General features: G+C 33.1%; 2 protein-coding genes across 2 annotated transcripts in view; one reads left to right on the top strand and one right to left on the bottom strand.

The window, feature by feature from the left end:
* The window catches only part of LOC114349341 (uncharacterized), a 184,270-nt gene that overhangs the window by 24,575 nt on the left and 133,339 nt on the right, over positions 1 to 26,356 (top strand). The gene's annotated exons all lie outside the window — the stretch shown is intronic.
* LOC114349339 (uncharacterized) overlaps positions 1,290 to 26,356 on the bottom strand; it is a 57,819-nt gene continuing 32,752 nt past the window's right edge. The window contains exons 5-8 of the mRNA XM_028299680.2: positions 23,975 to 24,143; positions 21,264 to 21,432; positions 18,189 to 18,435; positions 1,290 to 3,872 (exon numbers count right to left, since the gene is read on the bottom strand). Of these exons, the coding sequence (XP_028155481.2) occupies positions 3,297 to 3,872; positions 18,189 to 18,435; positions 21,264 to 21,432; positions 23,975 to 24,143 (1,161 nt within the window). The 3' untranslated portion in view covers positions 1,290 to 3,296. The remainder of the gene's footprint in view (positions 3,873 to 18,188; positions 18,436 to 21,263; positions 21,433 to 23,974; positions 24,144 to 26,356) is intronic.

Below are 26,356 nucleotides of genomic sequence, written 5' to 3'. Positions count from 1 at the left end.
AAAAACCTATACATTTACATTCTACGTATTGTTTCTCACCTTTAGACGTATCGAACGAGTTTGGCAACTGCCACTGTGGCAGTGACAGTTGTAGTTGACATACTCATCTGCATCTGATATGTCTAAAGGTGGGAAATAATAAATAGAATGTAAGTTTATTCGCTGTGAGCTCGTACGTAGAGGGGATATTTACAAAATCGCGAACGCCAGTAGTGACAAGTTTGTAAACGTTTACCGGAAATTTGACATAAATGTCAAAGTGATTAATTTAAAATTAAAATTAAAAACATTAATTATAAACAATATTAGTTGGTCAAAGCTGTGGTATATATTTTTACCTTAAATATACTTACGTTTTAAATACTGAATTTAAGTTTTTTTAATGTTCCGTAATATCTAATTATAAATAATCTATTATAATCTTAGCGCCATCTACACGATCATTGTCAAAGTATCCGAAGTAAGAAATTGATATTTTATCAATAGAACGTCAAAATGATTAGAAAAATCTTAAAAAAATCGATTACAATTTAATTACTTTTTTGCGTTGTAAATATTAAGCGATAACAATTAAATAATAAATTTAAAAATTACCGGTAAAAGTTGAATTAGTAACCGCTAGGAGCGACACCAGCGAAGCTCAGAGCGTATACGCTGTGAGCTCGTACGTAGAGGGGATATTTACAAATTCGCGAGCGCCAGTAGTGGCAAGTCTGTAAACGTTTACCGGAAATTTGACATAAATGTCAAAGTGATTAATTTAAAATTAAAATTAAAAACATTAATTATAAAAAATATTAGTTGGTCAAAGCTGTGGTATATATTTTTACCTTAAATATACTTACGTTTTAAATGCTGAATTTAAGTTTTTTTAATATTCCGTAATATGTAATTATAAATTAATCTGCGCCATCTACACGATAATTGTGAAAGTATCCGAAGTAAAAAATTCATATTTTATCAATAGAACGTCAAAATAATTAGCAAAATCTTAAAAAAATCGATTACAATTTAATTACTTTTTTGCATTGTAAATATTAAGCGATAACAATTAAATAATAAATTTAAAAATTACCGGTGAAAGTTGAATTAGTAATCCGCCAGGAGCGACACCAGCGAAGCTCAGAGCGTATAGGTTTGTATCGCTAAATCTCCAACCTCGACTAGTTTCATTTCTTTTTATCTCACAACTTAATATGTTTTCCATCGTTTGCATTATTTTGCCGGTTATTAGCGCGCTTATCCCTGTATTTCATTTATCTCTTAAAGGTAATTAAATTAAAAAATACTGTCTGCATAATACTGTTTAATACACAATTTTGTTAGTATAACATTAAAAATAAACATACAAATAGTTTTATTTACAAGTTCACAGCATAAGTACATAATATAATAATAAACAACAGTTTATATCTTACAACTTTTTAAAAAATGGCATCTTTAAAACACAGATGTTTAGCTATGTATAACTGTTAATCTGATATTTTGACTGTTTTGAATTTTTTTTATAAAAAAAATAAAAGGAAAAATCCCAGTTGTTGGCTGTATAAAGTTGTTGGCTGTTTACCATAGTTTAAACAAACTTACAATGGAGTAACAAACTTATAATATGATGGTATATATTTTTTTATTATACATATTACCATAAATTAGATTTTTTTTCTTCATTGTAAGTTTTTTTTATTTCTTCTAATATAGAAACATCCAAGGGCGGATCCAGGGAGGGGGCCATGGGGCCATGGCCCCCTCCGAGAATTTAAAAAAATATAAATTTATATATTGGCATTTCAAATGTTCTTAGTTTCAAACACATATAATATTATGTATAAAACAGGGGATAAATATGTTTTCTGGACTAGAATTGAACAAAAGCAGTAACAGAAGCTTCAAGAATGACATATGATGTTTTATAAATCAAAATATAGATAAGTGCCAATTGTTAAAACGATCTTGCCATCAAAATCCTATCAATTTCTATATTCTATACACACAAAGAATAAAAAAGAAATGAAGCGTTACTTGGATCACCAGAACTTATAACAAAGGAGTTGGTTGGTATTTTCGAACAGTCAAAAGGGATTGTTTTACAAGTATTGAATTTTATTTTTCTAATGAAAAATATGGTCATAATAAAGGGATGACAGCCGAAAGCCTTCTCATGAAACCTTTAACATCTTTCGCCAAACTCATGGGCAAAGACGGAGCCATACAAATCCATGAAAAAACATCATATCACAAGGAGTGCGCTAAGGTTTAGGTGGATTTTCTACAAAGTTATCAAAACCCGCAAAAGTCAGTCAAACCAGAAAGACTCTCAAAGATCTAAACAGATACAAGAAAATAAAGAAAGACTACGATCAATAGTAGAGTCTATCTATAGTGTTCTTAGGTCGACAAAATATTCCTCTAAGAGGCTGTCATGATGATGGCCTTCTGCTTCTAGACGAAGATGCTGGACCTAGCGATAAGGGGAATTGTTAAGATTTAAAATCTCATCAGGAGATAAGACTATTCAACGACACCTATCCGCAGCAACATACCTTAGTAACACCAGTCAAAATCAATAATTATTAACATGTTGTGGTGAAGAAATAATTGAACAAAACATGAATCATGTTCAAAGTGCAAATTATTACTCTGTCATATTTGACGAAATAACCGACGTATCCCACGTAGAACAGCTTTATCTAAATTTGAAATACATACACAATAACAACATTCGTGAAAACTTTGTCAAGTTAATTGACGCGTATGAGAACATAATAAAAACAATTATTAGTGAAAATCAAGAAAGAAGGGAAGAAGAAGGCCTGACAGAGTGACAGGAGAAGCATTGGAAAAAATAGTATTAAACTTGTTGAAAGAACTGCACTTGGATCCGAAGAAATGTGGATGAATCGGTAACAACTTTAATAATACTTTAATAACGATAACTTTTGAATGTCTTTATAGAACTCAAAAGTGTGTAAAAAGTGCCTTCAAACTCACCATTTTAACCGTAATTTTTAAAAATTACCCCCTGGCCCCCCGGTACACTTCCCCAAAAAAAAGTTCATGGCCCCTCCCGAAAATCGGTCCTGGATCCGCCCTTGGAAACATCTGTTATATGATAAAACTGATAAAATTATGGTAATATATAAAAGATATATGTATATTTATTTATTTAAGATACATATACTGGCTTTTTGTTTGGATCATTGCAAAAAATATATCTAAAATTGTAATAATAATAAACAGTTATATAAAAATAAGATGAAGTGAATTTAAACTGATTGCTCTTAACTTTTAAGGTACACCTAAGTTGTGATTTCTGTTGTTGTTGATTCTTCTGTTGTTGTAGCTGTCGTATCAGTGTAATCTTCATCTTCATCATCGTTCCCATTATTATCTGAATTAAGGTCTGTCCTTATATCGATATCATACTTCATTTTCCTTTTTCTAGCGGGCCTTCTTGGATTTTTCGTTTGTTCTTCACAATCACCACCTGCTGTGATATCTATTAGATTCCTTACATTCTGCTTGCATTTCCTCTTGGGCTTGGGCTTTTCGCCAAATATTTTGGCAACAGATTCTCTTATCGTATGATTTTGTAGAGGAGTTATTGTTGATGTAGGTAAGAATTGAGGAGAACTAACTGTGTCATTTCGTTTATGTATAATATTCTCTAGTTTTTTAACAACGTTGTTTTGACATAACTGCGAGTTTCTGGAGGAATTATTTATCTTTTCAATTGAGGTAGTTAGTGATTTTGTCAATCTTTGAATTTCCTTATGGATCTGATAATTAGATACATTTTCTGGTTTTTCATTGTAGAGTATATATTGAATGTCTCTGCTAGTTCTTTCCAGTAAAATTAACTTGTCCAGAATAACCTGTAAAATAATTTGAATGTTAAAAAGACCATGTGAGAACCAGTACTACAAAATAGCAATAACTTATTTTAAAACAAATTCTAAAAATACCATAATTAAAATATAGATAATAAAGAAATAGTAAACAACAAATACTGGAAAAACGTATACCTAAAGTATGATGCAAAAGTATGGAATAGGTACATTAATTATTTCAGAAACAGACAACTTAAAAAAAAATCTAAAAAACTTCAATTTTAGTTTTTAAATGGCCATCATCAGTGTTGGCGGAATGACGTAATAATTTGAAAGGTTTCTTAATCGCCTTTGCAACTAAGTATTTTTGAATATTTATTTCTACAGAAACTTTACCAAAATGCATTTCGAAGTGACGAAAAAATGATAACTCCGTAATTCGAAATAATTGACGGAAATGAGTTCAATATTACTACTCGAGGTTTTTTGGTGTCACTAATCACGAATATCATGACGGCGATGGTTTCCAAGGTATGTACCTGGAATCCAAGGCGAGCATTGTCTCCGGAAGTTTTGTGAAAACTCAATACAAAATCAGTGTAAAGTGGTTAAACGGGGTTTTTGAGGTCCCTGAATACGAATATCATGTCGGTGATGGTCACTAAGATACCTGGTGCCCGGTGCACCAATTCGATTTTGAACCAGGTGCCTTAAGACCGTCTTCGTCATGATATTCGTGATGGGAGGCCCCAAAACCTCCGAGTAACGAGCTCGCATTGATTTTGCTTCGAATTTCCATAAAACTCCAGAATACCAAGCCATCCTTTGCACCAAGTGCGTTAAGGCCCTCGTCGTCATGATATTCGTGATGAGCGATTTCAAAAATATCCCAGTAACGAGTTTGCACTGATTTTGTATAAATTTCCACAAAACCCCACGAGACGAGGCCCGTCCTGCCATTTCGTTAAACGGCACCTGACTGAAGTAACGATATCACTCGCTGGCGCGTGAACAGCACCTGGCTAGAGATGTTGAAAAAGTATCTATTCGTTACAAAGTACTCGTTACTTACGAATACCGAAAGTAACGATTACTATACAGAGAGGCAAATCGTTACTTAGATTACTTTGCTTACTCTGATTACTTCGTACCAATCGTATCAGTGCGAGTAACGACTATTGTATCTACTTTGATTACTTTGATTACTCTGATTACTTCGTTACTTCGTACTAATCGTATCAGAGCGAGTAACGACTATAGGGCTTTTCATTCACAGTCATTTGTTTCGAGCTTCTGTCATAATATGTTGTATAATCCGTGTATATTAATATTATACAAGGATTATACGACATTTGACAGAGGCTCGAAACAAATGACAATCGATGAAAGCCCTATTGTATCTACTTTGATTACTTCGTACCAATCGTATCAGAGCGAGTAACGACTATTATATCTACAACCAGTACACTTAATTACTTTCTACTAGTCATATCCCAGCGAGTAAAAACAGATCGGTGAAGGTCGTTGTTATATCGGAATACCTATACAAAATACCTACCTACTGAGAAATACGATTCTCGATATGATTACCGGTACTCAAATACAAAAGTAACAAAAGTAATCAAAGTAACGAATACTGTAAATGATTACTTTTTACAAAAGTAACGATTTGTAACGAATAGGTACTCGAAAGTAACTATAATCAACATCACTACACCTGACTGAAGTAACTGGGTTATGCAAATGGCTTCAGTAAGACAATATTCGTCATGACATTCGTGATGACTGATACCCAAAAAATCCGAGTAACGAGTTTGCATTGATTTTGTATCATTATACAAATTAATTATATGTCATCACTTTGAAATGCATTTTTCTTGTTCAATATTGCCATTTTCAGTTCGTCATCATCATTTTAATTCATAAAGTTTCCTAAGGCTCTTACAAATCGGATGCAAAAAGTTTCATTGAGATGCATTCAACTCTAAAATTTGGTAGGTTTATTGCTTCATTGGCTTGCCTATATAGGGTGAGGCAGATAAAGGGCCAATCTGATACAGTGGCGGCTCGTACCACTTTAAGAAGGTAGTGCCAGAACTCGGGCAGCCGCCAAAATTTTTAGTGACGAATTCACGGTATTGTCAAAAAAGGTATACTTACAACAAAAACTGAAAAAATATATGCGCGGATACTTTTATCTTATGTATCTTATGTTTATTGATCTGAGGTGCCAAGCAATTGTCCAACATTGATCAAAACAGTTCCGTAAATTAATTAATAATAAAAACCTCTTAACCTACCACCAGCATTTACTGCTGATAGTGCTTGAAGTTTGTTATTAAGATTTAGTCTCTATTTACCAATTTATAAAAATAATACTATTTCATTATTTACACACATGCACAAATTTTTGTAATGTCACTTTAAAGTTTACGACAATATGAAGTTCATTCTTCTATTTTTTGGTTGCAAAGTTTTCAATGCCTTTATTATTAAAATTATCAATACAATTTACAAAATGCTTTTCTGCAGATAGCATACCTAAAGCACTATGTTTTAACATCGAAAAACAGCGTTCTGCTTCAGATGTTGATATAGGAATGGTAACTAAAATACTTAAAAGTTTAATAGTTTCTTCAAATGTGCTTTTTAAGCCTTCCCTCTACAATAAAACCGATAGCGAAACAGCCCCACAGGTAGTACTTAATTCGTCCCGCCAATACAGTACCTACCTCTAATTCAGTTTTAAATCGAGTTTTGTTTAAAAATTAAAATTGTCTCCATGTTTCATTAAGAAATGATTCGAAGAACTGATGCTTATAAGCAGAAAACTTCTCCGATATAAATAAAATAGAAGCAACTAAACGTCCGGAGTAGACCTTTGAAAGATCTGGTACTTTGAATAATATGAACCTTTAGTCGTTGTCTAAATCGGCGCTTAAATTGACCAGCTCCTTAAATATGCCTCTATTTTCTGAATTTTCTTTTTCTTCGTGACCTCTTAAAGCTAACTCAAAAGCTCCACAAAACCTTATACAATTTATGATTTGATTCAAGACATATCGATTCTTATCTACCTGTTCATTATGTTTAATTAGAGTATCACGATAAGCTGAATTTAATTGGGTTTTTATATTTAACTTACCAAGCATTGAAAAGCTAAAAACGTTATTCATGTGCACTTTAGATTTTTCATGGGATTTCAATTTCTCCCATATATGTACAAGATCATCGGTTCCTTTGTTTGACCAAGTCTCGTCACCTCCAAACAAAACGCATACAAAACAGAAGAGTTTATTAGTTTGTTCGCAACCACACAACCACCTATTTTTATCATAAATAATTTTATTAAACTTACGACAGCGAAGTTTTTGTCCATTTCCACTTTGTTTTTCAATTTTTAAATCGGGTAAAGGCCGACCGAGTTCTTTAATTTGTAGTTTTTTTTCTAACGAAAAACGACCAAAAGAGTTTTTTAATATACTAATTTGATTCATTGTCAATAAATAAATTAAACGTAGAAAATAATCAAAATATTATTTTTATACCTACGACACCCACGATCACAACGCACTAACTAATAATTACAAATTAAAAAATATAGTAGAGTATAAACACAAATATACAATACAGTAGTAGACAATAAACACAATAGCGTCAAGCGAACGCGTAAAGAAACTAGAAATATGTAGATCTAAAACATTTTATCTTAAGATCCACTAACTTCCTTTTCGAGATTTCGAGCCTGGCACGGAGACTCCAATTTAAACGTATGTTAAAAGTGCAATACTGCTCTCTCTCTGTCACTTACACAGGATGCTCATACAATCTTTCTCTTTTCTCACGAGCCACTATGCCGTTCGGCACTGGGATTTTTATGATTTTCATCCTTTATCCGGTCAGCTGTGGGTGGCCAGAGTCGGTAGATTTGCATTGCGCTACACAGTTGCCAGATTTGATATAATTTATAAAAATAAAGAGAAATATTCACAAAAAAAATAAACAGGCATTAAAATGTTTTTAAGATAAAAAATATGTTTCTGCATAGTTAGCAAGGTAGTGCCATGGCTCTATGGCACTACCTCACGGGCCGCCACTGATCTGATATACGACAACCAAGAAGAGAAACTTTTCAAAGTTTACTAGAACGGTTTCGACGGACCATGGTCTGTTTTTAAACCAGGAGGAGTAATTCAAATTTACCGCGCCGTAATGCTTGTCTGTAATTGTTCCAACCGCAGGCAAGTTTACTTCACTTATGAAATTTTTACACTAATAAAATTTATGAAATTTTGACACTTTTGGCATTTTATAAGTTAATTAAATTATATCAGCGATTTTTTGAGGTTTCTGCGTTATTCCTTTAATTTTAAGATTTTTAATCTGCTTTTATATAAAAAACAGTGGTTTTTTCTTGTGGTTATACTTTTAAATCATCCTAAGTATATAATATTACAAAACCTGATGTTTAAAGAAAGAAGAAATCGAGGAGAATCCTCGAATCCTAAGCAACTTCCGGTATAAAACTTCTTCTTTATGTGCCGTCTTCTACCGAAGGTTGGCGACCATCAAACGATAGGTTTCTCTGTTTTGTGCCGCATGTATTATGTTCGCAGCTTCTGGTATTTGAAACCATTCTCTCAAGTTTCTCAGCCAGGATTTCTTCTTTCTGCCCAAACCTCTTCTACCTTCAATTTTGCCTTCCACGATAAGCTGTAGCAGACTGTACTTATCATTACGGAACACATGGCCCAGGTATGACGCTTTCCTCCTTTTAACAGTTGTTAACAATTCCACCTCTTTACCCATTCGTCTCAATACCTCTGTGTTGGTCACTCTGTCTGTCCAAGGTATTCTCAGTATGCGTCGATATAGCCACATTTCTAGAGCCGCTAACTTCTTTATAGTTGCTGCTGTTAACGTCCACCCATCTACTCCGTAAAGTAGCGTAGAGAGTACGTAGCATTTCGTGGCGCGCTATCGTAGGTTAACGCTTAGGTTGCGGTTGCTTAAGAGCTTTCTCATTTTTATGAATTATGATCTTGCTATTTCAATTCGGATCCTAATCTCTACGTCTGGGTCCCACTTAACATTTACTGTATATCCCAGATATTTAAATCGGTGTACTCTTTCAATACGTTCGGCTTCAATATTCAGGCCGATATGTTGAATATTATTTTTACTGATCACCATAAATTTAGTTTTCTTCCTATTGATCTTCAGTCCAAATCGGTTGCCAGTTGTATTTACTCTATTTAGCATCATCTGTAAATCTTCGATGTTATCGGCCAGTATAACAGTATCATCTGCATATCGAAAATTACTTATTAGTACGCCATTAATCTTGATGCCCTCATTGTACTCTTCCAGTGCCTCTAGAAATATTTGGTCCGTGTACAGGTTGAAAAGCAGTGGCGAAAGAATACAGCCCTGTCTAACCCCTCTAGAAATGGTTATATTTTCACTCACCATATGTCCGTTCTTTATGTGGGCTGTTTGATTCCAATATAGATTTTTATAATCTGGATGTCCTTAGTGTCAAGTCCTGAAAGATGTAAGACGAAATATGAGTTTGTCATGTTTGATAGTATCGAATGCTTTCTCATAGTCGATAAAACAGGCGTAAACATCTTTCTGTTGATCCAGGCATTTTTGAATCAAGACTTGTATTGCAAATAGGGGCTCTCGAGTTCCAAAACGGCATCTAAAACCGAACTGTGTTTTACTTATGCTGTGTTCTAATTTTGCTCGTATTCTGGAATGGATAATACGCAAGAATACTTTAAGGGTGTGACTCATTAAACTTATAAGGCGATATTCGCTACACGTCTTAGAATTGAATTTCTTGGGAAGGGGCACAAATGTAGATTTCAACCAGTCCGATGGAATTTGACCAGTATCGTATATCTTATTAAACAGTTCCATTACTACATTCATGTTGTTCTCGTTAAAAACTTTTAAAAATTCGACTGGTATTTCATCGCATCCTGTTGCTTTCCCATCTTTCGTTTGATCTATAGCATTTATCACCTCACTTTTCAATATTTTTGGTCCATTCAGATCAAGAGTGTTCGTAGAAATATGACGATAATCCGTAAACAAATCTTTTATGTAAATTGACCAAGTCTGTAACTGTTCTTCTTTATCTACAATAAGTTTGTTGTTCTCGTCTATTAACTTACCAAACTGTTTTTCCTTGTAAGTATAAGTAAACTCCTTGATTTTTTTATGCATGTTAAAACTATAGTGTCTTCGTTCTATCTCTTTTATCTCTTGATATTTTTCTTGTAACCATTTCTCTTTGGATTCTTTTATCTTTCTGCTGACAGTTCTATCCAGTTCTTTATATTGTTCGGGATTATTCTTATTTTCCCTCCTTCTATCCATGAGGTGTAATATTTCATATGTCATCCATTCGTTCTTCTTCTTCCGCTCGTAGTCACCAATTACTTCTTTCGCACCGTTGCATATAGCGGCCCTTAAGTTGATCCAGTCTCTTTCAATATCATCAGTATTGGTTGTTAAAGCAACATTACTATTAATGCCATTTGTAAGCTTGACTTTTATCTCGGGATTTCTAAGTTGATCCATATCTAATATTTTGTTATTCTGTTTTTGGATTAAGGTTTTTAGTCTGACTCGTAATTGGGCTACAAGAGGATTATGATCAATTATGGTATAAAACTGCAAGTAGAAAATAGATGAAAATATTTTCATTAAATAGTTCACTCTTCAACACCCCTTAATTCCAATTTTCATGATTCAGTTACCTTTAGTTCTCGAGATATTTCTAATTGGCCATTTATCTGCCTCATCCTGTATAGTTAGTATTGAATTAAGCATCTTCAGTTTTTTAAATTATCACATGATTTTTGTATTTATTAGCTCCGACAAGACTATGTTGAGTTGACCGTCAAATTATTTTGACCATCATCAGCAAATCACCTTGTAATCGAAACAGGACTATAAAAGTGATACCTGTTAACATTGAACACTGCAATTTTTAATACTGTTTATTATTAAACAAAAATTTTAAGTGGAGCGAGATATAATTTTAAAACGGAAATTATCCCTGTTTTGTTTTGCACTTGTGGGTTTTACTTAATTCGATTAATTTGTAATAAAATCAATTAGATTTCAAATGTGTCGGTTTCGTAACTTGTAATTGTTTTTCTCGTAATAGTGCATCCACTGAAGGTTTTCAGCTCCGATTTCGTTGAGCCTTCATCGATTTTCATCAAGATTCGTGAGTAGTTAGAGGATACCTCAAGAAACAAAAGTGACATGGTGCCAACTTGCGCTTTTACCCTGGGGGTGGCACCCCCAAGGTGGAAAGGGTGGATGCCACCCTGTCTTAGTGGCGAAAATTATTTAATGAAGTGGATATGGAAAATAGTAAATGAACATCGTGGTATTAAGAAAAAACTAGTCAACGGCCTAATATCAGTCCAAATATTTTTAATGGTTATTTTTCACAGATAGCATCCAACTTGATCAAATATAAATATATTGCAGTTTTAAATCTAAATGTATATAACTCAAATATATGTACTAAATCAATTTTTTTTCTGAGAAGTCACTTTCTAACACAGTATGGGATATTATCAATAATTTGAAAAATAAAACAGCCGTGACAATCTTGGAATGAATGTAAAGTTAATTAAAACAATAAAAAATATCATAACAATTCCACTTACTAAGCTAATTAATATCTGCATCAAAGAACATGTTTTTCTATATGTCCTTAAAAAAGCAATAATTTGTTCAATCTACAAAAAAGGGGACTCAAACCTGCCAGAAAATTATTATCGGCCAGTCTCACTGCTGCCAATTATTTCGAAAATTGTGGAAAAGTGCATGGCCCTACAAATAGTAGATTTTTTTGAGGTTAATGATATATTTTCTGAATGTCAATTTGGTTTTCGCAAAAATAAAAATACCGTTCTAGGTATTTAAACCTTATATTGTATATTAAGCTCCAATTTAACTCAGTCCTTTTGTGTGATCTAAGCAAGGCTATTAACTTGGTCATGAAATCCTGCAGAAATTAGAACAATATAACTTGTTCCAAGAGTATCGAGCGCATAAAATCATATCTGAAAAATAGGGTGTATTCTGCGAGAGTTGGTGGTGTGTTGTCGACAGAGAGTGTGTTAAATATTGGAGCATCCCAGGCTTCAATACATAGCCCTATCCTATTTTTGATTTATATTAACGATCTTCCAAACATGGAACATATAATGCTAAATATACACTCTTTGCGGATGACACTACGGTTGCCTACGCAGCTGATATTGTGGATATGCTGGAGAGAGTGGCACGGCACAGGGCTGAGTAATGGTTTGCTGCAAATAGGCTGGTTCTGAACAGCAAGAAAACTAAACAAGTGATTTTTACAACGAAAGATGGGGATGATATGAATGATGGAGTCGGCGAGATTGGATTTTTAGGAGTTCTTTTTGATCTAAAATTACAGTGTGGCCCAAATATTAATAACTTTTGCAAAAAACAAATAAAATTCTCTTTAGTTTGAGAAATCTGCCAATATGTGTCTTACTGGAGACTTTATGTCATACTTATCACTCCATATTCCACTCACATCTTTCATACGCTATCCTTGCCTGGGGTCATGCAACTGACACAGAGTATTTAGTCTGCAGAGAAAGTCAAAATCTGGCCCTTAATGTACTAGTCCTGTCGCCAGGGGGGGGGGGGTACAACGGCCTCCTTTATTCAGATGGACTTACCCAAGTCTTTTTTATGTATTTTGACCCGTAGAACACGAATTTTTTGGGTAACAGTCGATCCGGATGTCGATAAGATTGTTATAAACAAAGAACTTGAGGAATCACATAACAGCGATTTTTCGCAAAACACAACATTTTTTTGTATTTTTTGGGTCATTCTAAGCAAAGAATGTTCTTACAAGTTTTTTCGTAGGATGCATAGTTTTCGAGATAAACTCGGTTAAACTTAAAAAAAAATCGAAAAATTGCAATTTTTGAACCCGAATAACTTTTGACTGAAAAATAAAATAGCAATTCTGCTTACCGCATTTGAAAGTTCAAGTCAAATTATATCGGTTTTGATTATTTGCATTGCTAAAAATTTATTTTTTTATTGTTAAACAATGCTATAAACACATAGTGTTTCCCGTGCTTAATACATGCGTTTTAATGCATGCTACGTTGAAATTGCCTCGCTTGCGCTTGTACCTACTCTACCTACTCGTTCGATTTTAAATGGGAGATCATTGAAAATATCACTCAAGCACTATGTGTTTATAGCTCTATTTAACAATAAAAAAAAATAAATTTTTAACAATGCAAATAATCAAAACCGATATAATTTGACTTGAACTTTCAAATGCGGTAAGCAGAAATACTATTTTATTTTTCAATCAAAAGTTATCTGGGTTCAAAAATTGCAATTTTTCGATTTTTTGAAAGTTCAACCGCATTTATCTCGAAAGCTATGCATCCTACGAAAAAACTTGTAAGAATATTTTTTGTTTAGAATGACCCAAAAAATACAAAAAGAGATTTGTTTTGCGAGAAATTGCTGTTATGTAATTCCTCAAGTTCTTTGTTTATAACAATTAGCGATGTGAAATTACGTGTAATTTCAGAAATTGTAAGTTACACGTGTAAAATTACCCAAAAATTACAAACCAGATGTAATTTATGTAACTTATGTAATTTATGTTCATTGTATTAAAAAATCAATTGTTTGCATTCATATTGAATATAATAAACACAAAGTAACTACATACTTATGAAATAAAGAAAAGTGGATAAGAAATACATACAAATAATAAAGAAATGAAAACATAGGTTCTTTAGTTTTGTTTTAAGCGGCTTTTATAAATCACAACTTCCTTTTTCGCAGACAACTGGAGACCTTCTTGTTATAAAACGTCGAAGTTTCAATTGTTTGCTCTTCCAATGAGCCTTGTGTAATTTTTTTTATCTCCGGCAAATCCAGAACTGCATCCTGAAATTAAATAGGAAAGTGTAAACATAGAGAGTAAAAATAATGGGTTTATAATATAATATATACAGATCTAACTACCTTGTTTTCGGCATCTGAAGTATCCTTCTCGACTTCCGTTTTTTTTTGGGGTTGTTCTGTGCCTTTACCCTGAAATTGATAATTTTGGAATATAAACAATAAATATGTATGTGTTTACACTAATTTACCGATTTCATTAAGACGTTTTCTAAAATGTTCACTTTGCTTTGTCTCAAAATGCGTGCTGGTCTCTGTTCCCTAGTTTCCATTCTTTGATCAATTTCATCATCGGTCATTGCAAAGTCAGCAAAATTAAAATCATCGTCGGAATTTCCATTTCCTGTTGTATTTGAATGCCATGATGATATTGTCTGAAAACATAAGATTTATAATTTTTTATTCGAAAACGGTGGAATGCATTGGAAAATCGGAAAAGAAGCAAACTGCATATATCACATGCACATATCACATATCTAAAAAATGCCTAAATTTAAAATTACCTCGTCTAATTCTTCCTCTTCGGAAATATGGTTTTCAATTACTTCTATCTCCTTCTGTAAGTTTCTACCTTCTATCGAAACGTTGTTCTGTACAGTCTCTTCTATAGGATATTGACTTTGTATGTGATGTTGTCGTGAACGTTTCAGCAATTTTGAATTATATTGTATATAATTTAAATTTGCTGCCCTTTGAGTTGTTAGGCGATTTCTTCTCTTCGTATGAATGCTGCTCTGGGAGCTAAAGCTTCTCTCTGTTGCCGCAGAAGTGCACGGCATTGTCAATATCCTGACTGCAACTTTGGAGAGGCATGAATGTCCACAAAATCCTTTCCACCATGTAACCAAAGAGACATTATCGAGTATGTTCCATAAAAATGTTTCGCCAAAAAAGTCTGTTTTAGCTAAATAGTTTCCTAAATCCTCAGTAATCTTTGACACTCCTTCATCACCAATCTCTATCGTGGTCGTGGTTGACATAGTAGTAATGTATTTCATCGCTTCAATCCTTTCGGCTGATGATAAATTTGCACCAACAGACCGAGGGTTTAGTAAGTCTGCGGCAAAATGGATCGGTTGAAGGGCGTATTCCTTCCTTGATATAAATTTATCCATCGCTTCTGTTTTTTCGCAATCCGTTAGTTTCACGCATTCTAAATGAGTAGATATGTTACTACCGATTTTCGCGAAAGTTTCACAAACCAAATGAATTGACGAAGAATCTCCTTCAAGACGTGTTATTGCTTCAGTAATTGGCTTAAGCAATTCAACAAGAGCGCTAGAATTTATCCAGAATCCTTCATCAAGTAAATTTGCTTTTGCGCTGCGTATTCTATCTTGAATTGTTTTATCTGGAGATATTGCTAGACGTTGTAGGACGGACTTGCATTTAGTCAGATCTTGAAGACATTTTACATGTGAACCCCATCTTGTTTTTACAGGTAGGCTAAGAGACACTCCACACTTCATCTCATTTCTTATTTCTGTGAATTGAGCTCTCAGTACTTGACACTGGTTAATAGTTTTAACGATATGTATAATATGTGACAAATGTGTCTCTATTGAAGATAATTTCAAAATATCGCTGCACAATAAATGTAATGTGTGCGCTAAACAGCCGTATGATACAAGATGGGGATACATCTCTTCACATTGTCTCACAGCCTTCCTCATATTCTTTGCGTTATCAGTCACAATAGCGAAAAATTTTTTAGGTCCATACTCCTCCAGAACTTCAACCATTAATTTTGTTATATATTCTGCGGTATGCTTCTCTGCTTTTGTTAGTACTGATTTGACAAATAACGGTTCGGGTGTTGTAACAATGAAATTAATTACACTTTCATTTCGCAAGTTGGACCAACCATCGCATTGCAATGATAAATTGTCAGCTTGCTTAATTTTATCATTAACTTGAACTTCAACTCGCTCGTACTCTTCGGTCAGGAGACGATTTGATAACATATATCTCGATGGTAAGGTGTATGAAGGTCTAATTTTTTTAAAAAACAATTTCCAATCTTCATTCTCGGTAATTGAATGTGGTGCTGAACTGGTGTAAATAGCTCTAGCAAGCAAAATATTCAATTCGTTATTTTGTTCGTGTGTCATTCGATCACAAAATGATTGTATTCTGTTGATTTTTGTGCAAACAGGTGTTTCCACATGAATGTTATCAGAAGCAGATGTTGATGCTGTGGAAACCGTTGATGATGTACAAGCAGCATCAGTGTTATCGTTATCCAATTTTGCCGATGTGATCTTTTTCATGGATGTTTCAAATGGAAATTTAGAGTGATTCCCCTTTGACTTTGGAGTTAAAATATTGAATTTAAGTTTTATCATATGCGGCACATAAGTGCATTGTTGAAGATGAGATTTCATTCTTGTAGCATTTTTTGCATGTACACTCTTGCAAAATTTACACCTCACATTTATGGTCTTTTGATTAGAAGAACCCGCAGGTAACACTTCAAAATAAAGCCAGATATCTGTCTTACGTTTCACCATGTTTTATGACCTAAAAAAAATATTCAGGTAGACTTAAACATTAAGAAGGGAAAAAACATTATTTTTCAAAGTATTTGATGGGCACGAGGGCATAAAAAATTGTTAGGCATCCTTAAATAGAAGAAAGATTAAAATTGAATCTGTGTAACAATTTAATGAAATTCGAATAAGCAGAATACTGGATCGGACAACTACATTATTTTGCCCTCAACGTTATCAAAATTTTTTATTTAGTAAGTTATGTCAGTGTAATTCAATTACACATGCTACATGCACAAGTACCCCCGTTGCTCCTATCATTCTTATAGTTATTGTACAGTAAACTAATCTAAAAAATCGAATAAAACTTGGTAAACCGAATTCAGAATTAAGTACTGTAGCCACATATAAAATGACGCGCGTTAGATTTAACGTACAGTCGATATGCGATAGGCCCGCCCCTGTGTTTCCCAATCTAAGGTTGCTATGGACATCACCGGCACGTGTTTTGCTGTTTGTAGAAATAATATATTTCTTACCTTATAGTTTCTGTGCTTCCTTATAAATAAATGTAAAGTAACCAACGCTGCGTGAATGAATAGAGAAAGAACAGTCGAAAACTAACTTATACATACACATTACACATACAATAACAGAAATGTAAACATAACCTGCCTGACTCAGACTAAGGAACGACTAACGAGCGACGAGCGTAATAGCACCCACTGGTTCGCGCGCGCCGGCACCGGCGCACCGCACTTACGACAATTGCGCGCGCATAAGTTGCCATAATATATGTAATTTTACCAGTAATTACATAAATTACGGTAATTTATGTAAATTTATCATAAGTTACGTTAAATTTCATAAATTACGTAAATTCCAAAAATTACATAAATTACATTAAGTTACGGGTATCATGTAATATTACCGTAAGTTACGTGTAATTTATGTAACGTAAGTTATGTAATTTTACAACTCACATCACTAATAACAATATTATCGAAATCCGGATCAACTGTTACCCAAAAAATTCGTGTTCTACGGGTCAAAATACGTAAAAAAAAACGTGGTTAAGTCCATCTGAATAAAGGAGGCCGTTGTACCCCCCTGGCGATAGGACTATCCTGACTTTGACGTGTTTATGCACTTTCGGATTCATTTCCACCGATTTTTCTCTTGTAGACTTTTTTTGCTGACGTTATGCCGAACATAATACAAGTTGATAGGTGCTGTATTTAAAGATCGATTTATTTCGGTGCTTTTTGTTCTAAATGCCATTATCTAAATTAGAGAGTTTCATAAATAAGCCTGGATCCCGCGCACCAAAAAAAGTTGATTAATAGCAAGCTGAAAATTTGTTAATAGCTTAACGGTGTCCAGTCGGACAAACTTTGATGTATGGGAACACTGGAACAGGGGAAGTTTTAATTGTGGAACGTGTCAACCTGACAAGTTTATGATTGTGAAAACTAGCAGATTGGTTTTAAGTTTATTCGATAGCAAATTTTACATACTACATGAAAAAATGTTGGGCATTTTAATAAGTCCGACACGTAGAACATGTATATATTGGTGGTAAATAGCAGTCTAATTTTTGAATGAGAGTTTAATGAAAGAGTAACAAAGCAATTGGAAGTTCTGTCCGACAAAATACATGGGACGTTTTCGTAGCCTGATGTTTGAAACCTGTAACCTGTTCCGCAATTAAAACTTCCCCTGTTCCAGTGTTCCAGTGCATCAAAGTTTGTCCGACTAGACACCGTTAAGGTATTGACAAATTTTCAGCTTGCTATTAATAAACTTTCTTTTGGTACGCGAGATCCAGGCCTAAAGTCATATCTTCTATATTGAAAACACTTACCTTAGTTGTCGCTACAGATGTAGTTGCTGACCCATCGTTGATGGTAGTTTGGACAAATGTAAATAGGGCGTTTATATCGGTACCCACTTTTCTAATTTCGTTTGTAAGCAATTGGGCGTTAACTGTTGACTTTTCGAATAATGAAATTATATTTTGATTTGCTTGCATCATATTCCGGTTTATTCTGTTATCGTGACTTTTCAGATTTTTTTCGAAATTCTTCATATCCTTTGCTTCAGTAGATAACCTAGGAATTCATAAAATTTTAATATTGTATTTTTATTAAAACTACAAATTTAAAAAATATATACAGGGTGATTCATTAAGAATGTCCAATCTCTAGTTTTGTAGATTGTTAACCTCAAAATATTAAGATTTCACCCAAATCACTTAAATAAAATGTGGCTAGTCACTGAGTTACAGTGGGGACAGTGAATGGTTGAACTTTCCCAATTCTACGACAATGGCGGAATTGTCATTTTAGCACAATATTTAGATTCTCCAAGTTAACATACAACTTTTTTAACTTGCTACACTATACTGATGAGGTTCAAGTAGGCCGAAACACGTGTCTATAGTTGCTCAGAAATGTATGGCATGATGATTCATCATTTTATATATTTCCTTTTATATTCACATTCACTTTACGAGTTTTAGCCAATAATTTTGCTTATCTATATTTATATTTGTACTCGATTATTCAACATCATTTTATTTAGATTCTCCTATCCTATACATTCTATGTAAATAATGTACCCTTCATACTTAATGATAAATTATTAGTTTTCGTGATATTTGAAGTTGAAAATGAAACGGCACAACTATTTTGATTAAAAAAATTGAAGAAAAAGATCTTCTGTGTAAAAGGTATATTAGTTTGAAAATCGGCTTTCACCTTTCTCTTCGTGAAGACAGAACAATCAACTCAACCACCCACATGCTTGTGGTATATAGTCATATGGTGCCTTGAGGTATACCCTTTAAATTTCACTCATCGCCAGGGTTTAATAAATAATATGCCAATGTGAGACCTTTGGTCGGCATTTTAAGGGTTTTAACCCATGTATTTTTGGTGGCTTAGCATGTAGAGCTTGCTTAGAACACTGATGATGCTCTCTTTAGAGCAAAAACGTTCTGTATTTTAATGTAGCCCTTTATTGGGGTTTTCAAACTAATATACCTTTTACACAGAAGATCTTTTTCTTCAATTTTTGTAATTAATGGTATACAGCCAGCTACAGGAAAATTTTTCCTTATGGATTTTATTTTGATTAATGTATCTATTGTGCCCCTTCATTTTTAACTTCAAATATCTCGAAAACTAATGATTCTATTGTTAAGAATGAGTATATTATTTATATGGCATTGGAAAATCTAAAAATTATGCTAAAATAGCAATTCCGTCAGTGGAGTAGAATTTGGGAAGGGTCAACAATTCTCTTTCCGCTGTCGTACGCCTCTGGTAGTAGCCAGAAACGCTTGTTTATATAATTTAGTAGGGTGTGCAGTACCTACACTTTCTGCCAGGTATGACAATTATATGTCAAATAGTTTTAAAGTACTAGGAAAAATAGAGAAAAATAATAAAAAAGTGTCTCTCTTCATAGTGGTATTTTGACCTTTTTGACGTAAGTTAAACTTTGAATTCTAAGATCAATTATTCATTAGAGATCTTTTATTGTAGCATAGCTCCGAAGATGGCTTTATAAGCCGAAAGCGCTCAGCTAAGAATTATTAATTTTACACACTTCAAAAGTACACTTCTCCCCCTTTTACCTGTTGTCATAAGTGTGTACAAAACTATTTCAGTCTTTACATTAATAATAAAAAAGTTAGGTACCTACTTTAACAACTAGCCATGTTTTTCACCAATTGCAATACAGGATGTGCGACAAACTTTAAAAGTTAATTCTACATGAAAAAGAAATAATAGTTTGCTTTATAAACTTACGTCCGCAAATGCTTCGTTTTCAAAATACGGGGTGTTGAAATTTTTCTTACAAACCGACGATTTATTTATTGCTCTAAAACCGATTGAGATATCCAAATGAAATTTAGTGGGTTTTAAGAAGTAGTTATTGCGTATTTTTGACATACAATTAAAAATTTATATTTCTCCATTGGCGTGCATACGGGTAATATGACCAATTGCATGTCAAAAATGCGCAATAACTACCTCTTAAAACCCACCAAATTTCATTTGCATATCTCAACCGGTTTTAGAGCAATAAGTAAATCGTCAGTTTGTAAAAAAAATTTCAACATCCTGTATCTCGGAAACGAAGCATTTGCGGGCATGTGTTTATCAACCAAACTGTCATTATTTTTTCATGCAGAATTACCGCAGTTATTTAGAAACGCCCTGGATTGATGAAGAACATGGTTGACATAGTTGTTAAAGTACATATGGTTTGTTCAACAGTAATTGGTTTGAGTTCAATTAGTGCGGTCGTAAATATTATTAAATTTATCTGACCTGGCCCATTGTTAAGACCCACCCGGAGCGATAAGCCACCGAGGTAGACAGAGTTGGTATTTTGCAATTAACACTGACTAGACGGTACTCCCATAATAAAGCCTAAAATAAATTTTACCTGAAACCGGGCCTTTTATACTATTATCGGTTAATCCGGGCTGTTTATAGTGGTAACTAATTGAACTTAATTATTTACTGTTTAACATACCATACCTAACTTTTTTATTATCCAACATAAGCGAATGAATCAAAAAACAGAATGTTAAGAAAACATGAGTCTATAGTTGGGTGTTAATTTCAATATTTTATAAATGCTAGAAGATTCCACAGGGTGTGGTGAACGTTGAGAAAAAAACACAGTTTGATTGGTACACCCGGTATACAGTGACAATTTACTTGTCTAGCAACAATTATATTACAGCGATATTGTTAAGGAAAAAGATATTAAAAAAATCACTTAAATCGGACAACAGGTTTAGGATATTCGAGACATCAAAAATGACCCATTTTTAAAGTGGTGCGTTAATTTCTTGTATTTGCTAATATCGTTGGTCTAATAAGTATAGTAAATTTCTTTTGAAATTATTAAAAAAGCTTACTTCTTTTCCAACATGTCGATGAGCTTATTTAACATGACGCTTATTTCTGATTCTATTTGAGACTCGTCCATTTGCAGTCGATGACAGCTTTCCAAAAATACATCTTGGTTGGTTAATATTTTCTCAATGTTCGCTGTCAGCTTTTTATCTAAATCTTTGTAGTCAACACCTAAAAACATTAAAGAAAAAATCATGAGTTTCATAGTATTTTAAACAACTTTAAAGCTTTTAATATATGTGCTAACATGTTCAATATATAAGGAGATGATAGATGGTACTCAAAATATTTTTATTGCTGGTGAAGTAAACTCTTTCCACTGAGATTTTTATAGACTATAAAGATCAAAATAACTATCGATCCATTAATTTTGGCATCGAGCAGACAAAATAGCTGAATCCTGATTTTAATATGATAATACTTATAGGTCTTGGGCCCACCATTTAAATAAAATTATTACCTCCTTCATGAGACTTTTTTATTCAGTTATTCATGTCGCCTCGGACAACTTTTCTAATACGGAAAATTTTCTGGAGGGGGACGTTCCGTAAAAATAAAGGTTTCTAAAATTTGGTGCGTGCGACAACTGGAGTACCCAATTTTGTTGGACAATTTACCAGTTGATTGTAAATATTTTTATCAAACAATCCTGCAAAAATCAGCTGTCAGAGTATAAATTGTATGACTCTTTATGATGGGTGCGCCCTTTAGTGGGTGCACTATGGAGTCATAAATGATTATGTATATTCCGGTGGTTATGTTGACGGAATTAATTGAAATGAATGTAATAAAACGAACGGTAAATATTTTATTTATTTTGGTACAAAAAGGTATTGCGCTTAGGTTTCGGAAAAGGGCCGAACGATTGGTGTGTGAATCGTTCACCAGCTGTGTTGACTAAAAAGAAAACCACAACGATAATCTGTTTATGTTTCTTCCCTCTGACCAGATGACAATAAATCATTTAGGTCTAGCGTATACTTTTGCAGTTTTAAGAAAACGCCCTTGAATGCATTAGTGAGTTGTTGACACAATTGCCTGATACAGTACTTAATTTATGAGGGTGCAGTTTGTTACACCGCACAAACGAAAAACAGATGGTGAAGGATACATTCCGTTTTTGTTTACATGTGAATTTTGAATGACTAACGTCGTTTCGATTTTGAGAAATAATAATTAAAAATTAAGAAAAAATAAAATTAGCAGAAATAGTAATTATAGCGTAATGCTATATGTATATGAATGTACAATTGTACATATCAATTAAGTTATTACTTTAAATAACTGCACTGATACTTTGTTGTCGTCTTTCGATTTTTTATTGCTTAGTAGTACTTATTCTATATTTACCGGTCCAGAAAGCGTTATTTTTCGACTTTTTTCCTATTTTCATATTCACTTAACCTCCTTAATGATAGCGGGAATCCTTCAAAATCATTAGAATATAAAGTCATTATTTATGTGCTAAATTTCATACTTGTCAGTTAAACAAACAGAAAGATTAGAAGAGACTATGTTAGAGACATTTCAAATATGCATTGACATTCAAATAATGCTTGTGTACTTAGCTCGTACATGAAGTATGTACTTTTAAAAAGAAACCACGATGTTCATGAATAAACAATATTTACTCTTATATCTTATGGTCTTTGGAAGTACTGTTAGAATCTCTCTTTTATATGTGATTGTCACATGTGTCTAGTTGATAAAGTTAGCAAAGAGAAACAAAAATATTTGTGTTACGAAACGTAAAAAATAATAATTTTTAACTTTTTACAAAGTTTGTATATCTAAGATATGTACTTCGTTACTCCAGTATCAAATTTAAATGTTTCATCGGCAGGTTCGAACTGAAATAACGAAAAAACGTTTCCATCCTTTTCCATTTCCGACAGGTACTTTCTCTCCTTTCCGACAGGTCTTTCTAAATCGGGTGAGATATTTTGTCCTTTCATTAAATTCCATCAAGAAGTTCTTGGCTCTTCGCTGTATCAAATCCTAAATTCCCAACCTCAATTTTAGAATCATTACTTAATCCAATCCTTATTAATAATTCTTACTCCTGACTTTACCCCACTGTCGCGTCGAGAAACAAACATTTCTTTTACAATGCAATCGAGAATTCTCTCTCTGATCCTGGTTCCTGTAGAGAGCAGATGTTTTGTTATCCTTTCTTAGTGATTACCACTAGTTAACACCTGATAAAATTCCGCGAATCGCTCTATCTTAACTATTAGTTTCCATAGATAACAGACGCTTTTTCACCGCTCTCTCGAGTGCCGTCTACCATAGAGAAAAGACATTTTTTTCTCTTCGTGACCATCGAATAGCGTAAACGCTTTTTTCTCCTTTTGAACTAGTTAAAACTTAAAAGAGACGTGTACACGTGAATCCGCTGGAGACAAATAAAACTCGTACGAGAAACCGCTGCTTGTAAACCCTGCTTATACAACGATTACCAATGCGGGAGTGAAATAACAGTAATATTGGTAAGCTTTTTCATAAACTTGATTTAGCTATTGTCTGGCATAATTACCTCTCCTAATTATTTTGAACCACACCTATGATACATTCTAGTGCTGTCGCCAGGGGATACAACGGTCTCCTTTATTTAGATGGTGGCTAGCACTTTGTGAAAACACAAAGTGCTAGAACATTTTTTCTTCTAAAGAACTTTTAAACATTAAAACAATGCGACGATCAAAATGCTTACCACTTACGAGCGCCGTATCCTTGTGAGATAGTTTTCCAATCTGAATCATTAACGAGCGTACTCCATTTTGCAATTCCACCTTTGTACTGTTTACAATGACTCCGATATTTTTTAAATCGTCTTCTGTAGTATCTGTACTCTTCCACATATCCGAGTTCATATCTGCTACCTAAAATTTACCAGTAATTATAAAGCAGTGCGATACAAAAGTGTGCTTAAATAAGGGTAAACTGTATGTATATTAAAATTTAGTACGTTCTTTAACGGTAAACTATTGCAAAACCTCTAAATTTTAAAGAACGGATTGACATGAAATTTGGCATACACATAGCTAACAAGTCAAAGAAAAAAAGTGATGTTGTGCCGATGTGTGCTTTTGCCCTAGGGGTGGTTTTCACCCCCTCTTGGAGGTGAAAAAATATACGTCCAAAGTAAGTCCGGAAATGGATAAACTGACTAATTTTAAGTAACTTTTGTTCCGTAGAGTTTTTTCATTAAGTCAATACTTTTCGAGTTATTTGCCAGTGAATATGTTCATTTTTTCAACCAAATAAACACGCTTTTAGACGGTTTTTCGAAAATAACTCAAAAAGTAAGTATGTTGTCGAAAAAAACATTCTTAGCAAAAATATAGCCTGTAGAAAATTTAAAAAAATGGTTTATATACCACGTCTCTATACCTAGTAGAAGCAGAGTTATATCTAATGAAAAATAGGTTCATATTCATCAAATTCCAGACGGTATACTTTAACGTGAAATAACCAAAAATGAAGCATATTTCGTGGAAAACTCATTACAATTTATTTAAAGTGTTTAAAAAAAGCTTCATTTTTGTTTTATAAAAAAAATTTCTAGTGTCAAAAGTAAACAAGTTACGCTCAAAATAAAGCTAGTCTTTTTTTTTGGTGAAAAAATCGAAAAAATCACCTCTTAATTAGTATCTCAAATGAACTTGATCGTTACGACTTCACAAGTTTTTTGACTCGTTGTATGTATTGTTTATATGATCTGTAGGTTTCATTGGTTCAAAGTCCTTATTTTTGAAAGGGCTGTAGTTAAAAGGGGTTGAACGAGTCACTGATCACGAATGTATGCAACTTTAGAAACACCAAATCTTAATCAATTTTTGTCTTACAGAAAAACAATAAATACAGGATATTCAGGCTGACTTTTTTTTTGTTTTTAGAGATTTTTGGTATCTCTAACAATTTTTAAGTTATTTTGAAAAAAAGCATATTTTTCAAAATAAAATTTTTAAAAATTTTACTTTAAAACCAAATTTTTTCAAAACTAAGCACTTTGAATCGATGAAACTTACAGATCATATTAAACACAACATAAGTAAAATAATTTGTGGAGCGGTAACGATTAATTATATTTAAGTTTCTAATTAGGGGGTGGTCTTCCCGATTTTTTTTTTGTCAAAACAAAAGGGCCCAACTTTATTTTGAGCGTAACTTGCTTAAATTTGATGCTAGAAACTTTTTATAAAAACAGAAATAAACCTTTTTTTAAACACTTTAAAAAAGATATAATTGATTTTCCCCAAAAATTGCTAAATTTTTTGGATATTTCATGTCGACATATTCTATTTGAAATTTGGCGAATATGCACCTATTTTTCATTGACTATAGCTCTGGTTCTACTCACTTGTACACCATTTTTTTACTTTTTACAGGCTATATTTTTGCTAAAAACGTTTTTTTCGAGAAAATACTTACTTATTGAGTTATTTGCGAAAAACCGTCTAAAAATGTAATTATTTTGTTGAAAAATGAACATATTCACTCGCAAATAACTCGAAAAGTGTTGACTTGGCGAAAAAGCTCTATAGAACAAACGTTACTTAAAATTAGTCAGTTTATCCATTTCCGGACTTATATTAAACATATTTTTCCCCCTAAGAGGGGGTGAAAGTTACCCCCAGGGCAAAAGCACACATCGGCATAATATCACTTTTTTTCTTTGACATGTAAGCTATGTATATGCCAAATTTCATGTCAATCCAAGGGGTTCTTTAAAAGAGTAAAAACCGTGAAAGAATGTACTAATTATACTGATGGCCAAAAAAATGCAACACTTAGCACAAATATTTTTTTAATGATTTATTTATGGAAGTATACCTTATAATATTTTCTTTATTTAATAATGTTACAAAATTGACTTTTCTGTGATCTTTTATGTACTAATGTTTAGTTTTAGTTGACTTTATTTATTTTTAATACCTTACATCTAAACAAATGAAAAACACTGAATTTATATCCTTTATTCTACAAACTACGATATCTAATTTATTTATTACAGTAAATCTAATAATTTATCTAATTACAAATTCAAAAATATACCGCGCCCGTTACATATCAAAGTACACCGTCAAATTCA

Source organism: Diabrotica virgifera, chromosome 4 (assembly GCF_917563875.1).
Source record: "Diabrotica virgifera virgifera chromosome 4, PGI_DIABVI_V3a".
NCBI lineage: Eukaryota > Metazoa > Arthropoda > Insecta > Coleoptera > Chrysomelidae > Diabrotica > Diabrotica virgifera.
This window is presented reverse-complemented; position numbering and strand designations above follow the sequence as displayed.